Source organism: Polistes dominula, unplaced genomic scaffold (assembly GCF_049000335.1).
Source record: "Polistes dominula isolate Pdom_NZ unplaced genomic scaffold, Pdom_raw_medaka contig_80, whole genome shotgun sequence".
Lineage (NCBI taxonomy): Eukaryota > Metazoa > Arthropoda > Insecta > Hymenoptera > Vespidae > Polistes > Polistes dominula.
The window spans coordinates 3,661,667-3,676,574 of NW_028301111.1; the positions used below are offsets into that span (position 1 = coordinate 3,661,667).

General features: G+C 35.5%; 2 protein-coding genes across 8 annotated transcripts in view; one reads left to right on the top strand and one right to left on the bottom strand.

Moving 5' to 3' along the window:
- Nucleotides 1–3,325: 3,325 nt before the first annotated feature.
- On the bottom strand, nucleotides 3,326–10,465 carry LOC149031152 (uncharacterized). 2 transcript variants are annotated; one of them, XM_089176639.1, is made up of 3 exons: nucleotides 4,180–4,305; nucleotides 3,704–3,912; nucleotides 3,326–3,592 (listed from the first exon to the last, which is right to left on the bottom strand). In XM_089176639.1, exons 1-3 carry the CDS (start codon nucleotides 4,236–4,238, stop codon nucleotides 3,510–3,512), a joined length of 351 nt encoding a protein of 116 aa, XP_089032765.1. In that variant the 5' UTR covers nucleotides 4,239–4,305; the 3' UTR covers nucleotides 3,326–3,509. The 2 variants fall into 2 exon arrangements, 1 of the variants encoding a protein (XP_089032765.1); XR_016177992.1 differs by lacking the exon at nucleotides 4,180–4,305 and adding an exon at nucleotides 6,786–10,465 and having other exon boundaries at nucleotides 3,326–3,912.
- NLG-4 (neuroligin 4) overlaps nucleotides 4,412–14,908 on the top strand; it is a 142,816-nt gene continuing 132,319 nt past the window's right edge. For 2 of the 6 annotated variants that reach the window (XM_015332666.2, XM_015332672.2), the window contains exon 1: nucleotides 4,472–5,500. The gene's annotated coding sequence lies outside the window, so the exon portion shown is untranslated. Of the gene's footprint in view, nucleotides 5,501–14,908 lie in introns of all 6 variants that reach the window. The other 4 variants (XM_015332673.2, XM_015332669.2, XM_089176633.1 and 1 more) reach the window with 4 other exon arrangements.

Consider the following 14,908-nt stretch of genomic DNA (forward strand, 5'->3'; position numbering starts at 1 on the left):
GTATTGGGAAAAATCTCGTTCAATTTTGTTTTCTTTATCCCTCAAGTTGTCGTACCGAAAATTCGAAATGCTAGAAGATCATTCAGCAACAAAGATACACTCATTACTTAAAGCCAAGCTTCTTAATAGTTGACGTACAATCAAATATTTGCTTTAGAGAAATACATTAATTAAAAATGATTGTTGATTTGAAAAGCGCAGATGATTTTAGTTGTAGGAGCGAAATAAAAAAGAATATACGTGGTTGTTTTGTTAGGTGTCACTTAATCGTTTCGCGAGAAGTGCTATCCGATTCAATAATTCAACGGACGATACGACACGACAGGAAGAATAAATCCGTTCAACAGCTGTTACGGGCCTGATTCTCGCTAAACCGTGCCAAAGCACTTTAGGACAATTCAGGAGTTTCCTATTCCCCGTTGGACCGCACGTTAAAAGGTCGAACGTGCGAAAGTAACCGTTAGTCAATTCCCTTTGACCTACCTTTCGAACAATGATAGAAACAATGCACGCAAGACCGAATGACTTTGCGCTTACCGGATTTTCCATTGGTACGACTTTTAAGAAGCATTCTCTTTCCTTCGTGTTACGAGTCAAGACATCAAAGAAACATTTATTACATGCTACGTACGAACAAATCAAAAGCTACGAAGTTTATGTCAACAAGAAAAAAAAAAAAACAGAAAAAAGGAATGAATCGGGTTAAACTATTTGAAATTTTTAAAACAATATCGATAATAATTAATATTAAGAAAATAAATGATCGGTATATGGTGGAAAAAATGAAATACTTCGGACATACCGTCGAATTTCAATCTTTCGAGAATGACAATGAAATCTAGAAAGAGGACGTTTGCCAAAGCATGTATTCAGACGAGTATATCGTCCAGTCTGCTTCGTTTGGTCCGTTTCGGTTCGCTGAATTATGGCGAATGAAGCACTCTGTGAAAGCCCACGTATACGAGATTCTCTCGTGGGGGAACGTTACTAAAAGCTACAAGGAGAGAAAAAACGTTCCGAATATTTCCCGACGTCAATCGAACAATTTCAACGTCAAGAGAAAAGAGAAAGAGAGAGATACGAAATAGGAGAGAAAGTATGTAAAAAGGGATAAAAGAAAAGAGCTTAAAAAAACTCTAATTTTTGTTTCTTCTGTAAAGCACAAGCACCAAATCTCGACAACGTGTTTTTTTGAATTAGAAGAATTGTAAAGTACTGAACAACAGGTGGAAACATTTTCAGTAAAAAACTTCAAAAATCATCCTGCCTAGAGTTTAATAGTTTTTTAAATCAACGAAAAGATCTTTCGTTGCAAAACATTTGCAGTGTTTGTTTTTTTAAAGTTTAATCATCAATAAAGTGTTACAAATCATTTTCGATTACTCAATCATATGTATTTTCATAATCGGGTCTCATGATAATGAATAGATATTTCCACAATAACCAAAATCGATTATGAATAATTTAGGGATGATTTTATTTAAATCGTTGAAAACTTAATCACGAAAATACATACATATGTATTTCTAATAGTTGTCATTTGAGATTACTCTCGTTTGTCATTAATTATAGATAGGAAATTTAGCAAATGAAAACCTATCATATTAAATAAAATATTACTATATAGAGTCATTCTCAAGGGTTGTGATAGCTTTGATTCGTGCGCGTACTTATGTGCTTACGCATACGTAAATTCAGCAAGTGTTTTCAAATTCATTTGCGATCGAATAAAAACGAAGTTCGAACAGAAGTATTAACAGAAGGGTAAAAGCTCTCATTTACGAGAAAATTTAGCCGCGAAGCTTTGGTGTAAAGAGCTACCGAAAACATCTGCTGAAATTGGTCCAGCCATTAGTAGTCGGTCGTAAACCTCTTCAGAGACACTTCAATTTTCAGTGGCTGGAGTAGCTCGAGTAACTTCATTCTTCTTAACGTCAACTTGGAATGTGTGCGACTTACTTTTCTAAGAATCAAATTTGATGAATTCACTCGATGGTCTTTTCTTCATTTTGTCTATTATTTGTATTTTTTTTCTATGTAGATATTTTGATTTGTGGTAAAAAAAAAAGAAAGTTAAGAGAGAAGGAAAATCACATCTCATTGTTAGTCGAGTCAACCTCGCCTAGGATCGAGTCAAAGTTAGTAAAAAAAATCCCTTCCGTTGGTAGAACTGAATCGATATCCTCTATCCTTTTCTCCGCGGGATCTCGCAGAGTCTGCGCGGTGAACGAGGAGAGTAAACCTTGAAGCTTGCAGACTCTAGCTTTTGGAGACCGGGTTAAGCTCGAAGCAGGGTGCGTCAACGTGTAATCAACGACACCATTTTTGTCATCTTCTACAACGTTATTTTTCTATACGCAATACTTCATAATCTTTTTTTTTTTTTTATTACCAAAATATGTAGACACAATTAATGTAATTTGACCTGATTATATATATAATAATTATTTCTGTAGAGCTAATCGTGCACTATCCTAACTAGATATTTTTTCGTTTTACATAAACCTTGAGACGAACTAAAAGTAGTCTCATTATACGGTTCATTATTTATGTTCCATATTTCGTATTACTTGGAAGTATCTGAAAAAGATCTTGATAACTATTTATTACTTATCTTTGGAAAGGAAAGTTTCAAGGCTACGTAGAACGTCTTATTAAACTATAAAACACGAACGTGATATCTTCTACAAAAGTACTTATTCTTTCCTCTCTTTACATTCATTTTCCTTGAGAAAGACTCACAGATTCTTACAGATCAAGTTCCAAGAAAGACAAGAGCGCATTGATGATGTCGGTAGCGTATTTCAGAATAGTAACCTTGCAATTTCGAGAAAGTGAGAGGATGGTTTTGAGGAATACTCGACTTTAATCTGAGACGATTGCTTTAATCCGAGATGAACGCTCCGTGATTTTGTCAGACTTCTCCTGTGCTCGATATTCTCTCATCTCTTTTGTTGAATATTCAAGAGAGAAAGAGAATGAGAGAGAGTAAAGGAAAAAGTAGAGAGAAATCTCGCTAAAAATTACCGGAAATTTTTCTATTTTTTTTTTTTTTCTTTATTCCTTCTCCTCATTGCAATCGTAACCGACGATCGAAAGGATTCGTAATAAGTCATTTTTATTTTCACTTTATATAACTATAATAGGTTTTATTTCTATAGACATTTACGTTTTCGTTTATATAAAAGAGTGATTTTAAGTTAAAAGTATCGCTGCTTTTTCTACTATCAATTCTTTCGTTTTATTTGATCTTTTTGGTAGGTAGAGCGTGTTTTCTATACGTACTTCCCTAGAAAATCCATTGAAGAAGAACGTGCTTCGCCTATGTACGACGTTATATTGAGACCCGTACGCAAGTGTACTGTAAACGCTTATCATACGAGTACGTGTACATACAGAAAATATATAAATATATATGTCTATGCAAGAAACCAACAGTTTAAATATTCAAACATCTTTGTTGTTCATTAATTAACGACGAAATTTCCCTCCAAATGAAGTGGCAAATTTTATTTTTTACTCAACAACATGTATTTTATTTTATTTCTATATGCATACAAAATCGAACACATTGGTGATTTATTATTTAAATCTAAAAACAAAGAACATCAATGAAAGTATGATAGATACCTAGATTTCCTAAAGAAATGACAAACTCATGTTGAAAAATTTTCACTTTCTATCGGTAGATTGAAGTAGGTACCTTTAAACGTAAGAAACTTGGACCGAAAGTGTAAAAGGCTGAGTACGATGCACTGCCCTCTATCGATAAGAACATCTTCGTCTCGCAACATCACCGGTCCAGTGGATATACGCCTGCTGGCTAAAATCGATTTCATCTTTTCACCTCGTACATACTTTCCGCTTTTATTTATATTCTCCTCTGGAAAAACTTCCACTTCGCTACTTCTCCTGAAACAAAACAAAAAAAAAATTATTAAAAATAAAAAAAGAAAGTAAAAGAAAGAAAACAAAATAAAAATTCTTTCTCGATCTCGCGGAACATAGGTATACGATACTAACGAGAAAGAAACAAAATAAAAAAAAGAAATCACGTTAACTAGAGTAAAAGAAGGAAAAATGTGAATAAAGAGTGGGGTTGGATGGGGTGTGGGGAGAAAAACAGAGAATAGAAAATAATCAAAGGAAACGAGAGCGTATGTATTTAGGTGTGCACACGTATAACGCGACGAAAGTAATCTCGTCATGCGGAGGCTCGAAGTTTTCGCATCGAGCATCGCATCGTTTCCAGCGTACGTATCACGTATCTCGTCAGAATTCTCGCAGCATCCCTGGTCCAGCGAACACGCACGCCGGCCGAAGTGTAAGCCGCAGAATCGACCGTGGCGCGCTCGGCACGATAGGTGGAGAAAAGGATGGGGGTGGGATGGCGTTGTCGAACGGGGGTGGCCAGTGGAGTCTCTGGCGTCGGGCTGCGCGAGAGCTTGCGGAGCTTTTCATTCCGGTGCCGTAGTTCGTCTCGCAAGCTTCGAGGCGCCGTTCGGGCTCGCTTGTGCCGCTCCTTTTCTTGGTCCTCCCTCCTCTCTTTCTCTCTCTCTTTTTCTTTCTCATTCTATTTCATAGCCAGTCAGTCATACTTGCTCTCTCTCTCTTTCTCTTTTCACGCACACTCTCTCATCCATTCGTTCTCACTCACGTTATCTTCGTCTGCCTGTCTATTTACTCACTCACTCACTCATTCACTCACTCACTCACTTGCTCATTCATTCTGTATACATACATCGTTGTATATTAGACACGTAGAGACGCGCGTATCTGGTCCTTTAGATCTTATGCGTTTCTCATCTCTTACGTCTCTTTCCATCTCCGTTAATCGCGTGTTTTCGTGCGTGCTCTTCGTTCGTGCAAAGATCTTAGGTGTGCTCTCCTGTGTGTTCTAGCTCGTTTCGTCACGTGTGTGTTGATAAACTATCGAGGAGAGCCCGATCACTCCTTCCTTTCTCTCTTTCTCTTTCTCTTTTCTCTCTCTCTATCTCTCTCTCTTTTCCTTTCTCTTTTCATTAGAGAGAAGAAAAACCCTTTCTCGTGTATAAAGCGAAGTATCGGACGAAACTAAAACGATTAGAGAAACCTTGAACGTCTTTTCTTTTGCAGTTCTGTAGTTTTTCGTGATCGACGAGCTTAGTATCAAATTTGCCGGGTTATGAACGAGGATTTTCTTTGGAGACATCACGAAGAGACTCGAGAGGTTACCGTTACGGATTTTACATACGATAGGACGGTGAACGCGTATCTTGACTGTTATATTTTCTCGTCGTTGGATGTGTAAAAAAGTCGAGCTGTGAATGTTCGCGAGTGTTGTCAAAATTCCGTTCAGTGGCATCGTCATTGCTGTTTGTGATGGTGGTAGTGATGCTGGTGGTTGTGATACCGGTCCTAGTAATGATGGGGGTTACAAGACGAGACGAGTGATTTTCTAATCTCGTGATTTTTAAATTAGGAGAACATTTCTTAAAGGACTTTCACGATTATCTTCCAGGTGAGATTTTTTCTTCGCTTCTTCATTATCTTTATTTGTTTCTTTCTCTTTCCGTGTTAACCATACTTGGTTGTTTCAACTCGCGGTGGAATTAACCAAGCACAACTCGCAAATTATGATTTATGGGAGATGCAAAAGAAAATGTTCGGAATTTATCGTTCTGTGTCGTCTATGCTTAATGCAACGAGGCCGCCGACAGTGATGGATATGACCGTCGGGGCTCGTTTCCGCTAAAACTTTCAACGAGTCCGCGTGGAAACTGATTTTCGTGTCATAAAAGTGAGACCTAACACCTGATCTTCCCATGACCTTCGCCACTCCACTCTCCCTTTTTTTCCCTATACATTCAATCGAATTATAATTCCCACACAATACATATTTTATTTATTTTGTTCTTTTCCTAACTGTGCGACGATCAGTTTTCAAAGAAAGATTGTTTAATATATTTTGTTATAAATTGTACACATTGTATTAAATTGACTCGTATAGAAATTTAGGAAAACGTAGCATTTATATTTCATTTGGAGGAATAAATTTCTCGTTAGTTTACTCGCACACCGTTATTATTTCTAGCATATTATTTCATCTGGTAGTAACCAGACAACGTTATTGAAAATTAATCGTGAATGCTAATGAAATCCTTCTATTCTATACACGCTTGTACCGCGCCTGTACGACTGTGGATATTACGTAGAAACGTTTCGCGATCATGCGGCGCGTGGTATGTTAACCTCGGACGTACCAATAATTTGCATAAATCAGCAAGAAAATTTGCGCATAGGTACGTGATCGCAGACATCGGTGCGTTATGTCAGCACATGATTTACGCGCGCATTTATGTTAATTCTGAGAAAAATGTTGATACACCGGCTGTTAATGAACAACTCTGGGAATAATTTAGAATAATAACCGTCTTATGGGCTATAGAAGCTGATGAAAATTGAATTTTACGAACAGAACAGTTACTGTCGCTTTTAATAATAATTTAATGAAAGCACGACATTCGATCGATTTGCGTAACACATCGGACTAGAGTGAACGTGAAATTGCAATATCTTCAACGTCTATCTTTAATCGTTCGATTAACGGAGATATGACTTTAGCATGGTAGATTGTGTCATTAGATTGTCAAGTACGCATTACGGGTCTTTATCGGTGTAATCGATGATTACATAGATAATATAGAAGATTAGTATTTAAAAGTGGAAGAGTACTCGAGATGTGGTCGGAATTTGTTGTTTTTATTACGGTCAGAATTTGGCCAAAACGTGCAACACGACTTTACCTTCTAACAGTGTCGTTTGAATTGCTAAACTAATTTTCTCTTTCTTTTTCTTTTTCAATCAGACTCGCAAAGTTTTTCCATCAAGTCGGCACGACACGCTTTTGCTGTTGCTGTTGAAAGTGTAAAAACTGAATCAACAGAAGGCAGGCAGGCAGGCAGGCAACTAAAAGAAAAGAAATAAGCGAGAGAATGGGAGAGAATAAGAGAGAATGAGCGTAACGCAACGAACGTAACGCAGTCGTAGTACGATAAAATGAGAGTATCGTAAAGGTCTGGGTTAGTTCTGCTAAAGGAAATCGATATCGAGTTCACACATCGGAAATTATGAAACGTAAACGCGTCCAAGATATCGTAGTCGGTGACCTCGACGTTGCTTGGACACCAAACTACCTCGGCCGTTCTACCGTGAGCAATCAAAATGGAAAATCGATGTGCGTTCTAACGATGTTATCATCGAACATCCGAATGTTACCTTAATGATTGGTTATTCATTCGAGTTAATTATTACGATTACTATCAAATTATTAGAAATCAGATCACTAATAATACTAACACAGCTTAATTTCTTTAGTTTTATGAGATGTGCAGTACGCGTCTGATATATAATAGGTTTTACTACTTACTATTGTATCAAGTAATACATATAGGACTTTTCTCGTTTTCTTCTTCAATATTTCCTGAAAAAAAAAACGATGATGTTTTTAGATATCTTTGAGGTTTCTTCGTCTGATTATATGCATCAAAGTGACTTTACAAATTCTCTATAATACGATCGAAAACATAATCGAACACGCATCCAACATATCTCGAAGGAATTGGGTGCTTTGGAAGGAATCACGAGGGAAGTAATATCCATCGAAAAATAGGTGACAGGAGCAGAAGTAGGCGACGATGTTAGTGGCAACGGGAGAGAATAAAGTTGCTCGAACTATGATTATGGAAAAACGAAGTCGAGAAAAGAGCTATATAGATATATGTATGGGGTGTTTTATAACTAGAAGTAGATTTAACTTGGAATCTGCTGATTCTACGTGAAAAAATAAATTTTTAATAAAATTAGTTTATACGAAGCTTTCATGGGGTTTTTAAAAAATTGTTTTCTTTCTCTTTTTTTTTTTATTCAACCAAAGAGTTTATAATTTTTTTAAATCTATTGTATAGTAGATTTCAAATTCCATTATTTGATTTGTTAGAATACGATTGACGAAATTGACGAATTTATATTTAAAAAAAAAAAAAAGATAGGAAGAATATTAGGTAAATGTGGAATATCTTGATCATTTTTCTTTTCGTTGTGGCCTATTTTCGGTAGTTATTCGTGGCCGCGTTCAAGGAGACTTCCTACTTTGCGTTTCTACTTGGAGGGAACGTATTTCATCAAAACTTGCGCCTTTGGAATTGTCCAATCCTCAGTACGGATCTTCCAATGCTCCACCCCATTCGAAGCGAGTGTGAATGAGAAGGCCGATCTCTTAAATTTATACAGCTAGGACGATATCTGTGACTATCAAGTGGATGCATACTTTACCGTAGAAACATGCCGTTTTTACCATTTCGCGAGATTTACTTTCTTCAAGATTTGCCTTAGAATATACGCAAGAAGATATAAAAAACATTGAACCATTGTAACCAATCTTTATAGATAAATTTGATTCTTTCGAGAAAAGATATACGATCTTGATACATTTTTTTCGATAACGATACACTTGATTTAGAGAATGATGAGAAAAAACTAGAGAGAAAACAAATTAACGATAAGTCGAAACATTTTTGTAGTTTTTAAAATAATTTGAAATCGAATAAATTTCGTTGATGAAATTTCTACAAATTGATAGATCCTATTGCTTTCGTTAGTTGCAAATGAAAATTTAAATTTTCATTTATTCACGTATTATAGCGCGATATACATATGTTATACATATATTTATAATATTATATATACATTAAAGAGTCAAAAGGTAATTTCGTGAATGGGTCTACACATGCATCTAACTATGTAGGTACGTACGTTATGCTATTTTAGCGAGTCATTACCTTCATAGGATTTGTTCGTTAACAAACCTAGAATCGCATTCGATATTTAATACTCTCAAATTTAGATTTCATATTCACGCAGGACGAAATTTATGTTTCGTTGACCGACGAATATATATCTCTCTATGTGACGTGTTTCATATAATTAGTTTCTAATAACGTTGCGTATATTATAATGAAGGGATTAGATGTCACCGCGGGAATCACGATTATAACTTTCTCGTTTAATACGCGAGATTGTTAGTTTAAGAAAATAATGAGCTTAATACGATAACTATACAGGAGCTTTTGATATTTCGATATAGAAATTATTTGAATTCGTTTAACAATTTCATTGATAAATAAATACGTATACATACGTAGATAGAGAGAGTAATTTTAATCGTTAGTCAATGTTCTCTCGTCGAACTTCAATTTCGCTTGGACAATTATGTCAGAAACGTTACGCGTTTAAATCATCGAACATCGAATATATTATATTTCGTTGATCTAGATTATTTTCTATACTTTTCTAAAGCCACCTTTGTAATTATTATATTGCAAATAAAGAAATCTCATTAAAGTTTAACAGCTTCGAATAATATTATCTAATATATAATTTTCTTTATCAAGAATTATTTTTGATTGGTATTGTTTCGCCAAATCGCTAAATCCTTTTGTATCGAAAATTCATCATAAATTTAATGCGTATAATTATTCTCTCGGTATTTAAATAAAAACGCTCTTAAGGTATTTAATTTAAAAAGGTATAACGAGAAATAAAATATTATCCTCTTATCCTTTCCGGTCATATATCTTGGCAGCTTTCTGTCATTTTCGCGTTTTCTCTCTACATCTTTTTCTCTCTCTCTCTCTCTCTCTTTATTTCTTGCTCTCGTTCCGCACGAAGGACCATTTTTTCGACGTTATTATTTGTGCAATAATCGTCCGCGAACACGGCGTACCGACCATCGATCTTTCGACGTACTTTTATGAGGTCACACGAGCTGTGAAATATCGATCGGACAACTGGAAGACAACGAGGACATTCAATTTGAAATTTGTCGACATTTCAATCATTCAACGGGATTCTACATAAATTGATGTAAATACATTTTTTAACATATTACTCTCTGTCGCGTTTGTTTAGAATTTTCATAATGAAACTTTAATCCAAGTTACGTCAAACATAAAACATCTAGAATCTAGAAATATTTGCGCAATGTATTTAATTCCAAGAGAATATTGAATTCTTTGACGTAATCGGACGAATAATCAATCGTGTAATCATTAATACGACATAATATCACCTTTAACGTGCGATCATTCGTAAAGTAAAATCACTAATTACTAGTGAATCGAGCCGATTAATTTGTGTAATGAATTTTTAAAAGATGCAACCAACGTTTAATGGGAAAACGGATTTCGAACTCGACGATATTCATTAGAGCAAAAGCTCGTGCGACCAATCGTTATTCTCTTTCGTCGTAGAGGGAACGGTTTATCGACTATACGAGTCACGGATACGTCGAATAAGTTTCATAATTCGATTTATCAATATTTGAACGATCTCGGCTCCTACCGGCGCGAACCTGCGTGGTTCGTCTCGTTGTTCGCTTGCTGATTAAATTAAGCCGCGTTATACAAAAGCACTTCGCGCAAGCGAGTTTCGCGAATTTTCTTTCCTTTCCATTCCATTTTTTTTTCCTTTTTTTTTTATTTTGTAAAAATAGAAATACCATTAACCAAATGGAACATAGAAATCAAATAGGAAAAAAAAAAGTGAAAAGTAAGTGGGCAAAGCAGCGTTGAACAAGAAAAACGATTTTGCTGTCGATAGGATGAGTTTCAATTTACAAGCAGAACTTGGTGTCTACTTTTTCGAGTTTATTTCATTCCAAAGTTATCCTCATTTTTGATTATCGGATGTTTCGTCTACCTCAATGTGTGTATGGCCATTTTAATCGATCATTCTAATCGCATGGGAGCTAATAGAAAATTCAATGTTTGTAAGTTGAGAGTAAAATAAAACTAGACAGAGGAATATAGGAAGAAAAAGAGAAAGAAAATGTAATGTTCTTTTATATCGCGAATCGACCTTTGTATTATCTCGTCGATATACGTGGCTTAGCCACGAAATCGTTTTTACCCCCGAACCAATCTTGGCTCGAGTTCTCGCACCCTGTGAGGTGTTTCAAGGGGTGATCGGAATAGTTGAGAAAAAGGGAGGTGGCAATCATTGTCCGTGCTACTCCAAACTCGATTCTCTCTCCGACCCTCCTACTAGTAAAGCGATTGGATTTCTCTTGAGATCGAGTCCATGTGCTTCTCTTATTATCGAGAGCCGTCGTAACCTCGAAAAGATCAACGACGTTACGGCTGGATCGTATCTTTTCTATCAGCACTCGAGGAAGTGAGCAAACGCGGCCAAAGCCGACTTCGAACTCGCGTTCACGTTTCAATGACCCATCGATAAGAATGTTTTCATACGGGAAACTTACTTCTATCTACGTTTCTACATATGTATGCCAAATAAAAGATTACGACCTTTCATCGATCCTTATTTCTTCGCAACGATAAAACAAATAAGAATACTGATAGTTTTGTATTCAAGTAAAATCTCTTACTACTATATTCTCATTTCATAAACGATGTTATAAATGTTCAGATCTCTTCTCGCAAATGTGAAATGTATATTTTTATATGATTGAGATTTTTTTCTTATATATTTTTTCTTTTTCAAACCAATAAGTCATGGCAGTCAAATTTTTGCGGACTTAGTCGTAACCGCTGTCAGATAAATTCGTATGTCTCGTAAGCAGGAGAAATACTGTCGAGACACATGCCGCTTTTAGGCTGCCATGTGGTAAGCAATCTCCCTTTCCACCCCTTCATCTTTCCCAGGATGTCTAGTCAACATCCGAAGAGATACTGCGGATATCTAGCGTGTCGTCTGGTGGCCTTAGATGTCGTATCAGGACATTAGCATCGGACTCCGTGATTTTCGAGGGCGTTCAGGAAACGTCCCAACGATGATATCTCTCTAACACTCCTCTTTCCTTCCATTCTACTGACAAAGAAAAACCTATTTAGAAAACTTCTAGAGTTATCAAAATCCAAAAGTGAAAATTGATAAACACATTTGCAGTATTTTTCTACTAATATTTCTAATTTGATAAAACTCATTTTCGTTGGAACGTTTGAATCAATGTAATGATAATATTGATTGATGTTTTCCATGTTTACGAGAACGTGATTTGGTAAGAACAGTTTTAAGAGCGTTAAAACTCATGTTATCGTTTTGCTAGTCAGTGTCAAGAGAGAACGATGGAGGAAGAGAAGGGAAAAAGAAAGAGTGAGAGACAGTAGAGAAGACGTTTGTAGCTAAGTCTAGAGAAGATAAATCTTTCCACTTGGTTCCTTCGCTCCGATGGCGTATGAATCGTATCGCGTCGCAACGATCGAGCAGCTCGTTCATATCATAATGCTCGCGGGCATGATGTTATCTTTGCACTCTATTTCAACGCCTTGTGACGAACAAGAATCTCGAAAGAGCTCCCACGAGAGTTTAACTTTGACTAAAGATGGTCTTCAAAGTACATATGTACTTACATCCTACTGGTTAGTTTTTATAATCGATCGGCAGAAAGTCTAACACTATCGTCATTCATATCAAATCGATTTTTTAACTATGTATGTCAATTAACGATTGATTTGTATACACGTGCTACAACACATATTGAAAAAGCTACCACCCTTTTCCTTTCATTTCATTTCACATATTTAACGTTGTAGTTCCCAGTCCATGCATACACACGACACTTTAATTGTACATTTTGATTTGAATTCTTATAGTTATAAAAAATGTCATGGAAAGGTTTGTAAAAATATAGAATTTGAAAGACATTGAAAGACAGAAGGAAAGAAAATACATTTAATCGTATTTGGTCGGAACGTTGGGTAGAATTTGATCGTTTGGTCGATCGTTTGCGGACAAATCGATACATGTCGGGAGGAAGTTGTCGATGATTCGAGAAGGACCTGCTTCGTAGTAGATTCGCACGGACAGATACGTGGAGCACGCGTTAAGCAAAGGTAAACGATGAACGGAGGCTGCCCTTCTGCCAGTATTCAATTAACGCTAATCTCATTGGCGAATAAACGCCGAAGTGTTGGCACTCTCGAACGAAGGTGTGGATGTGTTGGTTGGTTGCGGAGGAGAGGGACCTGGGTTGCGCTCAAATGAAGGACCACGCAAACGCTACGTTGCAAACGTTCAATTCCAACTTGGTTCAATTTTCAATCGAAATATTTTATCTACTGCTTTAAATAACAATTGGAGGGATACGGTCGAGTGAATAAAATAATATTTGAAGTATAAATCAAAAATTTGTAAAGTACCAAACCGTTTGCATATCGTGAAATATATTTCTCGGGTTAGATTTTTGCTTTACATTTTTTTTTTTTTTTTTTTAATTAACCATCAGACATCTACAATTGTAATCGTGAAAATGATTAACGCGTTATATTCTAATAATACTGTACAATCGATCCTCTTCAATTTTTATCCAACACATTTTATCTTACACACCTTTGTTCGTTATATTTTAACAACGTTTGATTTATATTTATAGCAGAAAAAATAAATTAACATCGTTCAAATATTATAATGAGATTTTGAAGAAACAATATTCGAATAGAATGATAGTGGAGCTGAAAATTGGACACAAATAAGAATTCAGTATTCGGTCGATTGAAACTTTAGAAAACTTATCGAAAGAGAGAAAGAGAGTAAACTTTGTGAACAGATAGAGGAATTTTGTTGAGAAATAATCCTTTGTTCTTAATTTTCAACGGTGTATCAGTTCAAATAACATCGTTTAGAATTTGCTTGGAAAGTTGCAAAACGAAAAGACGAGAGAGAGAGAGAGAGAGAGAGAGAGAGAGTAAAAGAAAAAGTTGTAAGAAAAGATGTCCATTATTTGGATGAGCTTTTATACATTTGATTACTTTTAAGTATTATATATTTTGTTTGTTATAAACTAATATGCTATTATACGAATAATAACGAGAATCAACATTTAAAGAAAATTTGATACGTATAATAGAAAAATGAAGCCAATTAAATTCTTTGTTATTTCATAACTTTATTTTCCATCTATTTATTATATTTAATATAATTATTATTTTTGTGATTATATGATCGAGACCATGTATCAAAGAAATGATGATAAAAAGAGTATGGGATTCGTTAATTCAAATATTTAATGTTCAATTGACGTTACGTTAGCGTCCGAAATAAATTGGAAAGTCTCTAGTAAATATTAAACATATAATTCGCAGGCGCGCGTAACACGATAACGTTATTTATCGTGGATAGGTTTTTCTCTTTCAACGTTACGTAAATTTTCAAACACCGTATGCACATAGAACGCGTTACGGAATTGACGTTTTATCAATTATACAGCGTCAGGAATTGATTAACTCATCGATTATCTATCGATTTTTATATTTTCATAATAGAAAATATTTGATCGTAAAAATTGAGAAAAATGAAACTGAAAAAAAATGTGTGTACTTTTAATTAAAAAATTCACTACTGTAAGCACTTTGCCTGCCATATTCCAATACTTTTGTGTTATATTTTTTTGTACACATTCTACAGCGAATCTCTTTAAAACGAACTAATCAAACGTGTTCAAAACTATTTCATATTATTCGAATAGTTTATTACTCTTTTATATTTTCAAGTAAAATATTTAGAAAGCAAGGAAGTTAAAAGAACAACTTTGAGATCAGTTGACTTCTCGAGCAATAATTATTAGTTTTTCGTACGTAAAACAAATGCAGAAATAGTGAGGAGCATGCGAGTTCGCACCTAAAATTATTCCGGGAATTTTTCATAATTTTTTCTTACGTATTTCACTGGCCCGGGAGCTTCTCGTACTTGAGATAAGCGCCACTGGCGTTCTCGAGTTACAGAAAGGGGCAGAAAAAGGGACAGAGAAAGGGACAGAGAAAGGGACAGAGAAAAGGACAGAGAAAGGGACAGAGAAAGGGAAAGAAAAAGTAAAAGAAAAAGACAGAGAAAAAGAAAGAGAATGAAGGAG